This window comes from Myotis davidii, unplaced genomic scaffold (assembly GCF_000327345.1).
Source record: "Myotis davidii unplaced genomic scaffold, ASM32734v1 scaffold330, whole genome shotgun sequence".
In the NCBI taxonomy this organism is placed as follows: domain Eukaryota; kingdom Metazoa; phylum Chordata; class Mammalia; order Chiroptera; family Vespertilionidae; genus Myotis; species Myotis davidii.
In genome coordinates, this window is record NW_006283770.1 from 4819651 (window position 1) to 4837452 (window position 17802).

At 36.8% G+C, this 17802-nt stretch overlaps 1 protein-coding gene across 2 annotated transcripts in view; it reads right to left on the reverse strand.

Moving 5' to 3' along the window:
* Positions 1–8645: 8645 nt before the first annotated feature.
* The window catches only part of LUZP2 (leucine zipper protein 2), a 298803-nt gene continuing 289646 nt past the window's right edge, over positions 8646–17802 (reverse strand). For both annotated transcript variants that reach the window (XM_006753962.2, XM_006753963.2), the window contains exons 11-12: positions 10623–10700; positions 8646–8956 (exon numbers count right to left, since the gene is read on the reverse strand). In XM_006753962.2, coding sequence (XP_006754025.1) covers positions 8852–8956; positions 10623–10700 — 183 coding nt within the window. In that variant the 3' untranslated portion in view covers positions 8646–8851. The remainder of the gene's footprint in view (positions 8957–10622; positions 10701–17802) is intronic.

Below are 17802 nucleotides of genomic sequence, written 5' to 3' on the forward strand. Positions count from 1 at the left end.
AATATATATATATGTTTAATGAGTGTGTCAGTTATAAGAATTCCAAACTTGTCAGGGCTTTTAGGTACACAGAGAACTTATCTCGTTTATTACCTCAAAAGAAATTTCAGGGCACACCAGGAAAGAGTCTTTTCAAATCCTTTTCTTTAATCAAAGGGAGGATGGGGTAGAGGGAGGGGATAAAAAAGTCCACTAGGCTTTGAAGTGGGAATGAAAAATGATTGAAAAGGAAAGTTGATGCTTTTTCCCCCCCAAATGAAGATAAAAATACAGTTTCAAAAAAGCTATGAATGTGCATGGAATCATTTCTACTATAAAATCTGAAATGAGGCTTGGTTTTGATTAATGTTTTATTGGTGTTTTAAAGGTTCCAGCAAACCTAGTACTCAGCCTATGCAAGTTTAAAACTTAGAAAGCAAAAGAATTTGCAATGCACATATTTTTGTTCTTTTACTATAAAAATATTATTGGTTCATGTATATATTTTATTCATATACCTCTTAGCTTAATTCACAAAAAAACAAAACTGTCCCATATCTCCTTGGATTATAGCCTATGATGCATCTTATAGAAATTATTATGGTTGCAAGTTAGAGTAAATAAACTTCTCATTTTCCCCCAGATGTTATTAATTACCCATTAAGATAAATAATAGTAAAACAAAACAAAACAAAAAGCAATCTGGAAAATAATTCACACCAGAAGGGTAAAGGAAATAATTAAGTTCTTAGGAAAGAAATAAAGAGAATCCATTAATTAGTATTTTGACTCTCAACAGGAGAGAGAAATTAGATAAATTTAGGAGAAAAATTATTTAGCTGTTGTTTGTTTAATCAATGGAGGCACACTTGATGCCACTACCCACTGGTTTTAAAAGGGTGATCATATCTCAGCTCATTCATATCTTAAGAAATATGAGCTCAATGTAGCACTATCTAGACAAATCCAGCCTTTTTCTTCAGATAATCAAATTTAGGGGAGTTTCTTTTTAGGTAAGACATATCATACCTCCTGCTCACCACACACACACACACACACACACACACACACACACACACTAAACAAACACAGAGAGAGGAATATACATATGTCCAATTCCATTTGCATGATAATTTTACTATTGGGAATTTGTGTATGTATAGATACCTTTAAAATTGAAATAAGTAGTGTTTATTAAATGTTCATAGTTTTTTTCTATTTATATAATCTCATTTAATACTTAATGGAAATAGCTATCATTGTGATCTTATTATTCCTAATATACTGGTGAAGACACTGAAACACCCAGAGGTTAGCAAAACAAAGAACTTAAGGTAAACAGTCTGACTCCAAGTCTTTGCTCACAATCAATTTTAACTGTTTTAGTGTTATGTGTACACTCCTAAAGGTGTGTGTGTATGTGTGCATGCATGTGTGTATGTGTGTATATATAAAGTATCTTTTGATAAAGCTGCCCTGGAAGTTGTGTGTTTTTAGAAACAAAATCAAGACCCAAGCTCAAGGAAGGCTTTTGAGAATTTCTCTAAAAATTTAGCACTACCGCCGTACCTCCCTGCTCCTTGGCCTCTGCAAGACACACAGGTCAACCTTCGAAAAGAGACCCAGTCAGTTTGCATTGTTTATTCATATCTCAGGGAATAAAAGGAAACATTGAATGGTATGATGTGTTAAAGAGAAATAATTACCTACCAGGTCACCTGGTGAAGCGGGAGCTCCTAGAAAGGGCAGTATGAGTCAACCAGACAAATCTATCTTTACATTATCTTGGAAAGTAAAAGTATACAAATCACATGAGATCTTAAGTAAAAGCCAATTAACCTTGGCAGTTGTACCACGGAGTAGTTAGTATTTTATTCTAAAATTATAGTAATTCAATGAATTGCATTTAACCTCAATTTCAAGTAAAACACATAGAGGAAAGGCAAAGTAACAATGCATCACTTTATTTAAAGAGAGAGAGAGAGAGAGAGAGAGAGAGAGAGAGAGAGAGAGAGAGAAAGACAAAACCTAAGCAAAGTATTTCCTCATAAAACCATACTGGTTTTCAGAGATGTAGTAATTTCAAAGTTATCTGTGTCTGGAAACTTCCTCAGCAAATTCCTGTCACAAGAACATTATCTCATTACCATTTGAGATAAATAAAATACCTCCCATTCTTTCATCTTATGAATTCACTTTTATTTCTCTAACAGTGTATCTGTGCTCTACTACAGAGTGGATAATTACTAGTATAATTACCTACCTCATTTTTCTCAAGTAAAAAATGCTTCGGTTACTATAAGTATAGTTGTTTAAAATTCCTTTGATTATCCATGCATACAAAGCCATGCTGAAAGGGGTTCCCCTTTTTAGGTTATCTGGTGAATAACTCCAAATGCAACTCCCTAAACTAGGTCTAACTATTGACAAATGAACAGACATAAAGAGGAACATGAGTAAAGCCTGTGAATTTGAGGGATGGGGATGATTGTCTACATCAAATAGCTGATTGGAGATGCTAATTTGTATGTCCATTTGCACAGTCCAAATTAGAATTGTGTATTCATTGCAATTGCATTGGACAGTTATCTACTGTGCTCTTAGAATTTCTGTGTTAAAATAACATGAAACATGTGAATAGGAATAGAATCAGGGTAGAAAAATAAACTTTCAACTGGTATATGCATGTTTTGCTGATTTAACATCCATGAACATAGGCATGCCGGCATGCACATACATGGATAAGTATGTAAACATATGAGGGGGATTCATACTAAACTTATGCATCTACAAATTAAAATGTTCACAACTGCCAGAAAGCACAAATGTGTATAGAAACTGATAGAATAATGCCTACAATTTTTAAGGTTTTGAACACCATACAAAATATTATACGTTCATTAATCTTAGTTTAGTATCCTTTTCTGAATAAAGACATTACAAGCCAAGTTGCCTTCATACTCCACTCCCCGTGTCCCATGGATAATTGTAATATGTCTCAAATAATCCTGAGAATATTTATAATACTTTTATTGAATTTATTGAAGTGACATTGGTTAATAAATTTATATAGGTTTCAGGTATACAATTCTATAATACATCATCTATATATTGTATCATGTGTTCACCACCCAAATCAAGTCTCCTTCCATAACATTAATCCACCCTTTACCCTCTACCTCCCCTTGCCCCACTCCCCTTTCCCTCTGGTAATCACCATACTATTGTCTGCGTCTATGAGTTTTGTTTTTCTTTGCTTGATCTCTTCACCATATCTAAAACAGTGACTGGCATTAAGTGTAATATTAGTATTCAAAATTAGTACTTTTGCTTACCATTGTGTCCTAATGGAAAAGTGGAATAGTTGAATGAACAAATGAACAAATCATAGCGATTATCTTATTCAGCGATATTCAAATCACTTTGAAATTGGACTTTGGACTCCCTTTCACCATTGACAGGATTGCAGAATGTGTGTGGGAAAGCACGGGACTTGGTTGGAATGTCTGTAAGGAGAATTCTCCGAAAGGTCAGGGGCCTCTGAGAGGACCTTGCTGAAGATGGCAGCCCCTACCTTGACTTTTCCAAACAAGTCTGAACCCCTGGTTATTTTACTAAAATCTCTGTTTAGTCTTTTAGACCTGACCTTGTAGAAACATGTGCTTTCTCAAGGATACTTACCCTACTGGTTACATCTAGAGGTTAATTTTAGTTCAAGCTGTTGTGACAATAAAAGTCTAAGAAGGCAGTCAAATAGGACTGCTCTTTACTTGTCAAGTAAAACCCTTAACCCTCTCTTTCACAGAAATGCGTGTCAAAGCAGTCTGCTCATCCCTTGCTCAGGGCCTGCCAGTCAGCCCTGGCAAATGCTTAAACACAATGGATTATATGAAAGAATAAATACTCTAGAACAGACTGACAAATGTCAGCAGGGAGTGGGTTGATGGGGCTGGGTGGAAAAAGTGAAGGGATCAAGCAGTATAAATTGGTCATTGCAGAAGAGCCACAGAGATGTGGATTAGAACATAGGAAATACAGTGGGGCCTTGACTTATGAGTGTCCCGACTAACAAGTTTTTTGAGATACCAGCTGTCTCTCGGCCGATTTTTTGCATTGAGTTGACAGAGTAATTTGAGTTAACGAGCTCCTTAAAGAGCTCGGTCTCTGAACGAATTAAACTTGTAAGTCAAGGCCCCACTGTATAGTCAATAATTTTGAGATACTTAAATATGGGCCAGGTATTTTGAAGCAATCAGGGGACCACTCTGTAAAGCATGTGATTTTCTAACCACTTTCCTGTGTGTCTGAAACTAATACAGAATAATATTGAATGTAAACTGTAATTGAAAAATACATTTAGCCCAGCTGGCATGGCTCAGTGGTGGAGCATCAATCCCAAGTAAGGGGCGAGCAGGAAGCAGCCAATCAATGATTCTGTCTCATCATTGATGTTTATATCTCTCTTTCTCTCTCCCTTACTCTCTGAAATCAATAAAAACATATATTTAAAAAATACATTTAAAGAAAAGTATAGATACTATTGAAGGTGAGGGTTTGTGGAGTCCAGAGCCCTATCCTCTAGATGTTCATTTACTTCCACGGCGGTCCTTGAGTTATGACTGCTAAAGGACTAGGGCTCAGCAGAACAGAGGAAAATCTCTCAAGAGCTCAGAAACTAATGCTAAAAGAAATTAAGTGACCTATGCAAGTCAGAGTGAATGTCAAAGCTGGATTCCAATGAGGACACATACATTCCCTATGAATTATGTCCATTACATTGAGCTGCATTCCAAAATTCATCCAGCACTGTCATATCCACTCTGCTTAAAGTCACAGCTACAGGTCCATATATAAACCTTCCAGAGAAAAAGGCAAAGGAAAAAAGCCTACAAACAAAACAAATAACAACAAAACCCTAAAAGATAGCATTTATTTCCTCTTCTTAAAACACTGGTTTTAATAGTCCCTGTTATCCTACTTTTAGCTTCCCTTCCTTCTTCCCTTGCTGCTTTAGGTTCTGAATTAATTCATTCAGCAAATATTTGAGCACTTTCTATGGGGCAGTTGGTTCTAAGCACTTGAGACTCATTTTCAGACAAAAAGACAAAAATCTTTGCCATCATGGAACTCTGTTAAAAAGAAAGAAAAAAAAAACACTCTAAGTAAAATAGAAGATTTCCAGGAGAGACTGGCAAAGAGAGATTGAAGAAACTTCCAGGATATCTTTAAAAAGTTCTTAGCTCTTGATACACAGAAGCAAGCACTATTTTTAATGTTAATATTTGTTGTTGTTTTTTTCAATTAGTTTATGTAGAATAATATACATTGTAGTTTTGGAAATAAATCTTTATTGAGGAAAAATAGGCCATCTTTCAGTACCTTTTATCCTTCATCACTTGGACATTAACACTATAGTACATAATCCAGATGAACAAATAATTCGGGAAAGTTTAAGACTTTACACATGACAGAAAATGTTCCCTAAGTAAACAAGTATATGTTTTCATCACTCTCTAAGTCTGGCCAGCTCACCCTACTCTATGCGTTGATAATATTTCAGCCTCTGCTGCAATTAGTGCTAATTACAGTACCGAGCTATAAAAATAAAAGATTCCACTATTAAAAGTTCACAGATACTGTTTTAATCCACTTATCCACATTGTCATCTAAAACAGCCAATGTCTCTTTCACATAGAACTAGAACTGTCTTAGACTTGTAATCCAGTATATTTTATGAAACAGAATTATGTCTGAAATAGCACTGCAATGCTAAATAGGTGATTAAGGAATGGAAATCAATAGTTAGCCATCTAATATATTCAGCATTCAGAGATTTAGGATCACACAGGAAATCACATCCAGATGAGTTACTGAATCTTTTACTTTTCATCTGAAAATGTTGGCATTGGATAGACACACTCAGCATTTATTCTGATACACTTGAGGCACTACTCCAATTCACGTAGTTGGATATAAGAGAAAATACAAAATCCAAAACAAATTCATAACTTAGAATGAATATATAGCAGTTTAATACTTTAAGATAACTAGAGAGAAATAAGTTGTTGTAGTTCTGGTAACCCATATATTAAGTTAGTCCATCAGTAAGTATGTTTCTCAATAGAAATCAGTTCATAGTCTGCAAAACATAAGAAATCTTTCACTGCTTACCATTACAGGTACATAATAGAATTCATACTATATATATTCAACATTCAGGTTAACGTTTTCTTCCATATGAGGATAGTTAGGCTAATGTTAACTCCTCAAAAAACAATCATCTATTTATAGAGCTATTACTAGTAATTAAAAGACATAATAAGAAATGGCCCCTCTTTTATAGACAAAAGCCACACATGTAAGTAAAGCATTTTAAACCTCTCTGATGCTATTTTAAAGTAATTAAAGGATTGAGAGAAATAAAATGCATTCATTACATTCACAGAGCATACTAATAAAGGTATTATGTACTTAACTATCAAAAGGAACTCTCAGAATATTTCTTAAAAATATTTATAAAGCTCTTCTGGTACAAATTCCTTTTGTTTTGAAACAAATAATGCAATGAGTATACCACAGTAAAGTCTGCAGGACATAGAATACTATCTATCATTAAAGAAAAAGCATGTACATTATATTCATTCAAAGCCCACTTGATCATAACAATAATTAAGAGAAGCAACTTGATTTTTATTATCACTACTAGGATAGTAATTTATAGCATAGAAAAAAAATTACAAATAAGCCATTCAAATTTGATTAATATTATGCCAAATTCTCATTTTTTATCATATATGCTATAAAATTTCAGAAAATATCAGCCTGATTTTCTTTTTATTAGTTCCAAGGATGCCTTATAACATACTGTGCTAAGGTGAAATGGGTGATCAACTTTCATAGGATCCATAGAGTGTAGGAGTGAAGTTGAGGCACAAGGTTGGGGTAGGAAAGTGGACCTAAATTAAAACTAACTTATCTACTTCCCTTTCATAAGACTTTGAAGATGGCTAGGGTTTATGGTTACAGTGGAAAAATTATAAGGAACAGGACTTGAGAAATGAGCCATATTCCTGCTCATATAATCAAATTTTTCAGAGCAAGAAGTCAACAGAAACTTTGGACTTTGATCTTCTCTCTATTATGGTCACTTACCTGTAAATTCTATGGGTCATCTATAAAATTAATTCTCTTTCTTTCTTAGAATTAGCCTATAATCTGAAAAATACTGATAAATGACACAGTTATTCTGTAAATACAACAGCCACAATGTTACTTTTACTGTTAATGATAGTTTGCCATTTCTCCGAATCACTACATTTCTTTGATTATGTCATCCTGATCAAAGGTGTGCCATTTTATACCAGAATTTAATTTCATCTACTGATTAAAGATTTCATGAAATCTGTGTATATTATTAAGTATTTCTAGCACAGCCTGTCAGGATTCAATGCCCCAATGAATGCTTGGCATATCCATTGTATAAATCCCATACTTTTATATGCTTTCTGCAAATGGGTCTACATATATTTGGCTCAGACCAACTACAATGATCATTTTATCCATTAATTTGAGTTTGTAAGTTCGATGCTATATCCATCCTATCAGTCATATAATTATTGAATTATCAATTTCTCTTTCTTGTGAACTATGTTCAAATTATTCAGGAGTGAATTTATTTGATCACTGATAGTCCTATATGGAGCTCCAACTTCAAAGATTATCACAGCCATTTTTTGTTTTAATACATTTGTTTCCAAGACATACAAATCTGGGTTCATTGGCTCCATATGGCTATTTTACTTCCACCAAATCCCCATTTTTAAATGTATATCATCTGCATCTGCTTGTACATTTGTATTTTGGAACCCCCTCTCCATCCCACATTTCAGTACACAAATTTCATATCAAAAATTATGCCAAGCATTTCAAATAACTTGACTCTAACTTGGAGTCATTCCAGCAGACAACCATAGGGATGTGTCTATAGAATGCCAAAAAATCTAATGAGTTGTGTCAGAAATTTAGTCCTTCATTTAGATATTTTATCTACATTATACCAAATACACTTAATGAATTCTGTTAACTGACTAAATCCCTGACAGAACTGCCTTGATATTGGTTAGCCATGGCTCAACATAATAAGAAGAGCAATAAACCCTCTCAAACAAATATTCATATTCCAATCTTGAAGAATGTGAATCCAATTAGCCAGTGGGGACCAAATTCTTTATGATATGATTGCAATTTGGACTCTAAGAATGCTGAGGATGGAGGACATTTTATCATCCTCCAGCAGATTTTACATATTAGATCACAGAAGTACTAGAGCAGTGATGGCGAGCCTTTTGAGCTCGGCGTGTCAGCATTTTGGAAAACCCTAACTTAACTCTGGTGCTGTATCACATATAGAAATTTTTTGATATTTGCAACCATAGTAAAAGAAAGATTTATATTTTTTATATTTACTTATATGTTTAAATGCCATTTAACAAAGAAAAATCAACCAAAAAAATGAGTTCGCGTGTCACCTCTGACATGCTTGTCATAAGTTCGCCATCACTGTACTAGATACTCAAATGAATCATAAGAATTAACTTATATTGCATTTGAGTTCAAAAGAGACCAATTATACTGGGCAAGTTACTGATGACAATGACATTTTTGACTGAAGATATCTGTTTTAATTAGGTTATTGCTTGAGGATCATAATTGGCCTGGAATCATTTGGACAATTTGAAGAATACTTGATAAAGTACACAAAATTGTGAAAAAGTTACCTGATTTAAAAACTTAGTATTTCCATCAAGACTATGGTCTAAAAAGGATATGAAGACAATAGCAAATGAATGTTTTAAACACAGTTTCTTGACATTTACAGTATTTTTTCTTCTTTAGTCACCCTTCCTTCAAAGCTGGTGAATTTTTTTCCTTGGGTTTTTTCGACTTCACATTCAGTACAAGGGGGCATTTGCAATTTCTGTCAAACAGCACAAAAAGACAATTAGGAGAGTCAAATACACACACACACACACACACACACACCAAAAGGGTAATATGCTAATTAGATTGAATGTCTTCCTGATGTCATTCCAGATGTCCTTCCTGACTAAGCCAGGGTCAGAGGGAACGCAGCCCGGGTCCTGGGTGCTTGCAGGCAGCCTGAGGGAAGCCAGCCTGAGTCCCGGGTGCCTGTGGTTGGCTGGAGGAGGGAAGCAGCCTGGGTCCTGGGTGCCAGAGGGAAGCCGGTGCCAGCAGCCAGGGGAAGGAAGGCCTACTCTTGCACGAATTTTCATTCATTGGGCCTCTAGCATATAGATATATTAGTATGTGACAAAATTTAAAGTGTAATGGAATAGTAATTTAAATTCATATGTCTCAACAAATATCTGATAGAAAACTAATTCCCAACAAAAATAAAATAAAGGGAAATATGTTACTATTGCTACTTCATGAAAGTTCATACTATATTGTCTACTAATGGCAAAATATTTTAAAATATTTTGAGAAAACTTTGGCCAAACCATTCAAATCTCACCCAAAATTTTAAAAAAAATGTGTCAAGTGAAATGACACCTAAGAATTGTTTTAATATTTTTAGTCAAATATTGAACAATAAAGATAGAAGTTCAGAAATAAGCTCCTGAGTTGTTTTTTTTAATTGTTTTTGTGGGATTAGATGTACTTTTTTTTTTTTTTTACCTCCTCTTATCCACAAATCTTTTTATTTGACCCTAAGGAATAGATGCTTGTTTTTGTTCTGAGTTTATTTTTGTTTTGTTTCTTGGTTGTGGGTGAGGGGAGGGACACCTCCCTTACCCTTGTTCTTCTGAGGACCTCAGATAATAAAACTAAAAGCTCAGTGGCAGGCATATTAATCATGGAAAGGTACAGAAGCACTAGGTGAAGGAATATATTTGATTTGGCTCTACAACATCGCTGCTTCAGTAAGAGCAAAAGAGAAAACTCACTAAAGCAAATACATGTAAGAGAACATTATGGCCCAGTGAGTGTGGCTTAGTTGGTTGAGCATCAACCCATGCACCAGTAGGTCACTGGTTCCATTCCTAGTTAGGGTACCTGCCCAGAATTCGGGCTGGATCCCTGTGGTGGGGGTGGGGAGGGGGGCATGCAGGAGACAGCCAATACCTGTTTCTCTCTCATTGTTGTCTCTCTCTCTCTCTCTCTCTCTCTCTCTCTCTCTCTCTCTCTCCCTCCCTCTGAAATCAATAAAAACATAGTTTTGAAAAAAAGAGAACATTACACTATGAAAAAAGCCAGTCAGAGAAAGACAAGTACCATATGATTTCACCCATATGTGGAATCTAATGAACAAACTGAACTACCAAGCAAAATAGAGACAGGTTCCTAGATAGGGAGCAGGCAGACAGTTTTGGTGTGGAAGTGAGGAAGAGGGAGTGGAAGGATTGAACAAAAGAGAACAAAAAAGGAGAGAGAGAACTCATGGACATAGGCAACAAGGTGGTGATTGCAGGGAGAGGGTGTGGAGGTGGAAGAGGGCATAGAGGGAATGAATACTTATAGAAAAAATAAAATAAAATAATACTAATTAGAAAATAAAAAGAGTGCTTTCTGACATAGTAAAAACCAACCAACCAACCAACCAACAACAACAACAGAAATACCTGTGGGATAGGCTCTGGTTTTGCACTGCCATTGCTTGGGGGGTTTTCTTTATGCTTCATCAAACATGTCTTGTCCTCCTGTAAAAGTTGCAATTGAAAACAGGTCAGGAAGTTAAATTAAGTAAAGGAAGGCGTTAGAAAAATGCTCTTGAATTCTTCCCATGGAGACATTTCCTTCACTTTGATACAAGCTGAAAGGGTAAGCTAAGAACAAAAGCATCACAAAATGGGTGGGGTCCCAAGGAGAAGTTAAGCAGTCACCATGGGTTTGGGATCTCAGCGGTGCTTATAGAGTCAGTTACCACAACAAAGTTCAATTCTAATGCAAAGTTCTTTCTTTGTAAAAAATAAAATAAAATGAAGAAGTACAAAACAACTACATTTGGATTGTGTCTAGCCTCTAAGAGTCCATTACATATTGTCAATGGTATGTAATGCCTGAAGGAACATCAATATTTCAAGCCAGGAAGTGATATAAACAATATGATCATCAATCTGTCTGGCATAAAATCTTAAAAACATTAAAAATATCATATTTCTTGAGTATAATATCCAATATTTTATTAACCAAGAAATCTAATCTTACATATTAGCCTCAGTAGTTTTGAAACAGCTGAATGGCTGACAGTGTATTCTAATTGCGCATCCTTTTCATTTAAACCAGTGGTTCTCAACCTTCCTAATGCCACGACCCTTTAATACAGTTCCTCATGTTGTGGTGACCCCCAATCATAAAATTATTTTCGTTGCTACTTCATAACTGTAATTTTGCTACTGTAAACAATATGTAATTATATATAGATATGTGTGTTTTGCGATGGTCTTAGGTGACCCCTGTGAAAGGGTCATTCGATCACCAAAGGGGTCACGACCCACAGGTTGAGAATCACTGATTTAAACCAATGTCAAAAAATGAAGTTTTCCCTCTCCCTGTCTCCCTGCTTTTCCTCCCTTCTTTCTTGTTTTTCTTTCTTTATCTGCTTCCCTTCCATCCTATTTTCCTTGCTCTCTCATCCTCCCTTTCTTTTTTTCTTCCTTTATATTTTGAACACATTTTAAAGTAACCATAAAAAAATCATTTAGTGTAAGAATATGCTTTTTGTTAGGGGGTGGGAGAGGGACAGGGTATATCCCAAAATCCTTTTCTTGTGTAAAACAGATCCTGGGAGTTCAATAATCTATGGCCGCTGGTTAGCTCTAACCTTGAACAAGTCAGTTTGCTTCCTTGGGGTTAAACAGAAGGCAACCTAAGCTGGTGAACTCTAACATTCTGTAAATTCTACAATTATATGATAACTAAAAAGGTTGCATAGGCGATTTAACCTACTCCAATTCAGATTTTAGAGAAAAGTTATTTTATATGCTCCCTATTCTCACACTATATTGCTCTCACTTGGATACACATCATATTCCTTTACTTTTCTGTGCCTATGTGTATGGCAATAAACCATGACAAAACAGAGGGAGTGTTCATCAGCCTTAGATGGCAGCGAGTGTCTGCCAGACAGCAATTGGCGAATGTATAATCTCTGAATAAATAATAAATGAATAAAATAATCATTGACTATGAAAATATTACAATTTACAGCATTTTAATAAATGCCTAATTTTTTCATAAAATTAAATTTAGGTATATTTGATAGAGACTCCAAAATGATTACATACAGCCCCATCTTCTAAATAAGCCTATAGTATCCCTAGCTGGTTTAGCTCAGTGGATAGAGCATTGGCCTGTGGACAGAAGGGTCTTTGGTTTGATTCCGGTCAAGGGCATGTACCTTGGCTGCAGGCTCCTCCCTGACCTGAGCCCTGGTTGGGGCTCCTGCAAGAGGTAACTAATTGATATGTTTCTCTCACATTGATATTTTCCCTCTCTGTCTCTCCCTCTCCTCCTCTCTAAAAAACTATCCCATTTTCTAATTATCAATGGAAAAATATCCTCGGTTGAAGATTAAATAAATAAATAAATAATCCTACAGTTTAGTGGAAAAGTATATTGTAACTATAATAAGAGCAACCAGTAGTCAAAACCTTCACTACCTTATTCGTAAGAATTTTAGGCAAATTCACAGGCAAATTGTCTATACTACCTAAGAAATAAATTTGTTTCTTTTTATGTTGCATGGGTTTAAATTATACCTAGAATCTAAGATTACCCTGGAAAAATTATAATTTCTAACTTTTGAATTTTTAATAATCTATGTTTAAAAAATAATACCCTTGGGTAATAACTAAATCCTAACTATAAGACTTCTATTTTTAAGCAATACACAAGCAACTCAGATGTACAGTGAAAATTGAAATCCACTTCTTTATAATGCACAAATGCCTTATAAATCTCTTAGAAGGTGGTATGATATAACCATTTCCCAAATCCATTTGACCTAAAAACCCTTTTTTTTTTTTTTTTGCTTGTAGAGCTTCAGCTCAGGCCATTGTCATGAGAAAAATACAAAAGGATTTTCAGTGGCGTGTGTGCTTTCATTAATGCAAGCATAGCTATTGGAGACAAGCCTTTGATCATCTGAACAATGAAAATCTAAAAATTTCAACATTAAAGAAAATATTGTGTGGCTGGAAGACAGTTCAAATCTTTTTTGATACTTTGATGTTATAATGAACAGTACCTTTAAATTTATATTTTCTGTGCCTCTTGGGCATTGTAGGAACTTCATGAAATATGGTTCATAAAATTCTTAGTGTTTCTTAGAGAAGCAACAGAATAATAGCAACAGTACAACGTGAGCTATCGTGCTCTAATAGACACCTTATCACCTTTATAGTCATTGATGAAGCAAACATTCACTTGGTGATAACATAAATGAGAGATTTCATCGTGGAGTTTTCTCAATCTTGTTGCAATATCACCCAGATGCCAAAACTTCCAGAGAACTGTGCAGTTAAGAAAGGCAAGAAGAATTGCCAACATTGTAGTATAAATGTAGTTTTGCCAAAGGATGAAAGTGCTCTGGAGTAAAACTGACTTTGCTTCAAGTTTTAGTTCTGATGTTTATTCAGAAGTGATCTTTAATCAAATAACTTGATCAGTTACTTATTTCTGAGTATCAGGTTATTTCACTGTAAAATAGGGCTACTTCATAGGGTTATTTTGAGAATAAAATTTTAAAACATATAAAAATATTTACCATACATATTAATAAGTATTAAACATTCTTCCCTTTCTTCTATTATTACCATTAATGATTAAAAGCCAACAGTTATATGAGTTCACACTGATATTACAAATATAAAGTATGCTTACCAGAGGGGAAGGGGCGTAAGGGGGGATAGTGATGGAAGGAGAGTTGATTTAGTGTAGTGAACACACAATACAATAAGTGATGCATTATAGAATTGTACACTGGCATACTGCAGAATCAATAGTCATGCAATTTTCACATGTAAAGGAGGAACAGTTGAAAGGGGGCTGGGGAGATGGATGAAAAATGAGCTCTGTAATAAATCTGACAAGTCCAGTGACCAAAAGTAACCTCACAGGGTGATCTGATCATAAGTTCCTAATGGGACAGGTCATGGTGGGTAGTCAGTCACAGGGCCTATGACTTCTTTGGTAAAGAGTTTACATTTGCCTTAAGCAAGACCTGTCCAATTGTTCTTATGCATCTAGGTTAACACACCTTTGTGGGTTTTTTAATTGAATGTTTTGGAATGACATTGGTTAATATTTTGTACTTGACTCTTTTTTAATGTCAGTTTTAAACACCACTGGCTATTAAAAACGAAGTCGTAGGCATCACTTGCTGGTGGAATGGCTTTAGAGAATGCCAACTTAACCTCACTTTCTTTTATATGTAAAATGGAAATAATAATGCCTATGATCTAAATTTTGACACAAAGTGAATGAGACAATGTAGGTATCTCAACTAGGTGAATGGAATAAAGAATTAGCCTATACCCAGCTGGTGTGCTCAGTTGTTGAGGGTCAAACTATGAACCAGGAAGTTACAGTTCAATTCCAATCAGGGCATATGCTTGGGTTGTGGGCTTGATCTCCAGTAGGGGGCATACAGGAGGCAGGTGAACAGTGTTTCTCATCATTTATATTTCTATCTATCCCTCTCAAGGCTGGTCGAGTTTCATTTTTTGCCAAGTATCTGTTGGAAGAGTGCTCGTAACGGAGTATCTTGCATATATTAATTGCTCAGTTAAGTTTAGTTTCTTTCCTTCTTTTCCCATCCTCAGCTTTTCCTTCCTTTAATCAATATTCTCTATTATGTCAATATATATTTGGATCCAAATATAAACACTGATATTTAGTCACTTTAATTTTACAACCCTGGTGTCAACATGTTGACTCTAGTCATTAAAGAATGTTGACACTGCCTAAGGATTTATTGCTGTTTTTGGTCCCGACTTTCTGTTTACAATTTAAGGAGGCAAGAAAAAAAGTCTCATTAACCAACTATTCATTCTTCTTCAGTAACCTTACCCTTGGAGGATATCCTTTATCCTTCCAGTTTGTTTTTTCCCCTCAAGACAGACTCAGAGCAGTCCATCTGATTTAACTTAGGGATTCAGATGCTTTAAAATATTTTTCATTATGACACATGCATATCTTTGCCTTCAGTAGTGGGTATCCTGATTTTTAGAAATTATAAAAGTCAAGTTGCATATTTAGAATGACCTTTCAAAAGGGCACTGTTGAGAATTTAGCTAAACTACCCCATAATATTGCTGCCTCTACCTCTATTTGGTGTTGCTGAGGGGCCTTATTGGGCTTCTGTAACAGACACTAGCACCTCCATGGAATTCATGCCTGAAGTAACAGCCTGCAGAGTCACAGGAAAGAGTTAAGTTCCTGATATGGCTTTCCCTGCACCCCTGTTGCAAGTATCTGTTCAATTTTCCCAACACCATTTATTGAATGAACTGTTTTTACCCCATTGTATATTCTTGCTTTTTTTGTTAAATATTAATAGTCTATGTCCTCAAATTGCTTATTATCTACTGCAAAATGAGAACCTTATGTAAATAATCAATGTGCAAGACGGGATGTAATACAAATAAAATCCTATATAATAAAAGCCTTAAGGGCATAACAACCGCAATGACCAGATGCTCAACCCAGGAGGAAGGGGAGGGGGGCGCAGTGAGGCCTGGAGGCTACTGTTATGGCCCAGGGATGCCAGGAACCGCAAGCCCAGAGTTTGCTTTCCAATAAAAGAATAGAAAAAATAAATAAAACAGCCGACACTGCTACCCTGGGAAGAATGGTTCCAGGAGTAAAAAGCCTCCCCAGACCCCACCTTGCCTGGCTGATGCCCTGTGGCTTGCAGGGACTCACAAGTGATGTGCAGCTACTTCCAGCTACTGGCTTCCTACCCGCCCCTTCCTAGACTAGTGCACTTGGGGGCATGGCTTAGGCCTCCCTGACCAATAGCACCAAGTCAGCTCTGGCTTCCATCTTCTGGCTTCCTGCCCGCCCCTTTGCATACTATGTGCGCTTGGGGTGTGGCTTGCCTCCCACCCCCCAGCCAACAGCATCACAGCACAGCCAGAGAGTGGCAGGACACAGCCACCAGCGCTGGCTGGACATTGATTTGGCTGTGTGACTGACATCCATGTGCAGTTACACTGCATGTTTATACAGTGGGGCCTTGACTTACAAGTTTAATTCGTTCTGTGATAGAGCTCATAACTCAAATTACATGTCAAATCACTGTGACATTTGCTGTACAAACTAGCTGTGGAGTATCTGAAGCTGGCTCGTAACCTGGATTTTTTTGAGCTTGCAACTCAAAAATCGGCTGAGAGACAGCTCGTATCTCAAAAAAACCTCGTTAGTCGGGACACTCGTAAGTCAAGGCCCCACTGTATTTGTAGGGAAGCAGGGCTGCCCACTCTTGCCTCCCGCTTCACTGTCTAGGCTAAGAAAGTCCCGCTGATCTCCATGTTCCTCCTCCCGTCTGGAATCAAAACCTCTTAGGGTTGAATGATTCCAGCAATGACCCCAACACACGCTTGGTGTCACTGTCACAGATGTTCTCAGTCATTACATCCCATTCCTTGGCCGGCCCGCAGTGCCCTGCTCTACCCACTGCCACTCCTCATCTGCCACCCCCTGAGGACCACCATATGTTATCCTATCTGAAATGTGAGCAAGATCTCAAATGCCCCCCTGTCAATAGTTCCCTTGCCCTACCTTTCTTCCTCTAAAAACATTTTAAAAATATATATTTCATTTTAAAAATATATATTTCATTGATTTTGGAGAGGGAAATAGAGATAGAAACATCAATGATGATAGAGAATCATTGATTGGCTGCCTCCTGCACATTCCAAACTGGGGATCGAAACCTTCCCTGGCCCCTCTCCCATCCTTCCCCCAACCAGCAGACCCCTGGTGGCAGTGCAACACTGAAGGAAGGAGTGGGGGTGGTGGGGAACTGTGGGGTGGTGGGGCGCTGACAGCGGCATCAGCATCTGGTGTCTGTTCCTTCTGCACCCGGCCCGGCCACCATCACCTCCTCTCCTGAGCCCGCTGGGCCCTTTGGGCACTGATCAGCCTGGTCCTGATCGGCCCTGATCGCCTGCCATGCCTAGGGACCCCACCCGTGCACGAATTTCATGCTTAAGCTTTGTATTTGCACATCCATGTTTAGCCAATATCTTTATAATAAATGCTAGAGGCCTAGTGCATGAAATTCATGCACGGGTAGGGTCCCTAGGCCTGGCTGGCGATCAGGGCCAGTTGGGGCCTTCCGGCTGCTGGCTGTGCCTTCCTTCATTCCGCACTGCCCCCTGGTGGTTAGCACATGTCATAGCGAGCGGTCGAACTCCCAGTCAGTTGAATTCCCAAGGGGACAATTAGCCTTTTATTATCTAGGACTAGCATGCTTATTGGATATTTTCATTTACCAAACTAATAAACATTATTCTTGTGGTTTCTATTACTATTTCTGGTAAGAAATCACAATTAAATTCACATTTTTGCATGCTTCCAATTAAAGTGTCAAAGGAGAGTAAACATGGAAATTTATAAAAGCAATTTATATCTAATTGTTCTAAGGACCTTAGGGAACTATCTACCATCCCTACATTATCTGGAAGAATGCCTACTTCTTAAAAAATACCACAGTAGCACAATGAAAAATGTCTCGTATGAAGCCGATCTGATGGAGGATAGCCCGGAATGACAATGGTAGGTGGCTGTTTTAAT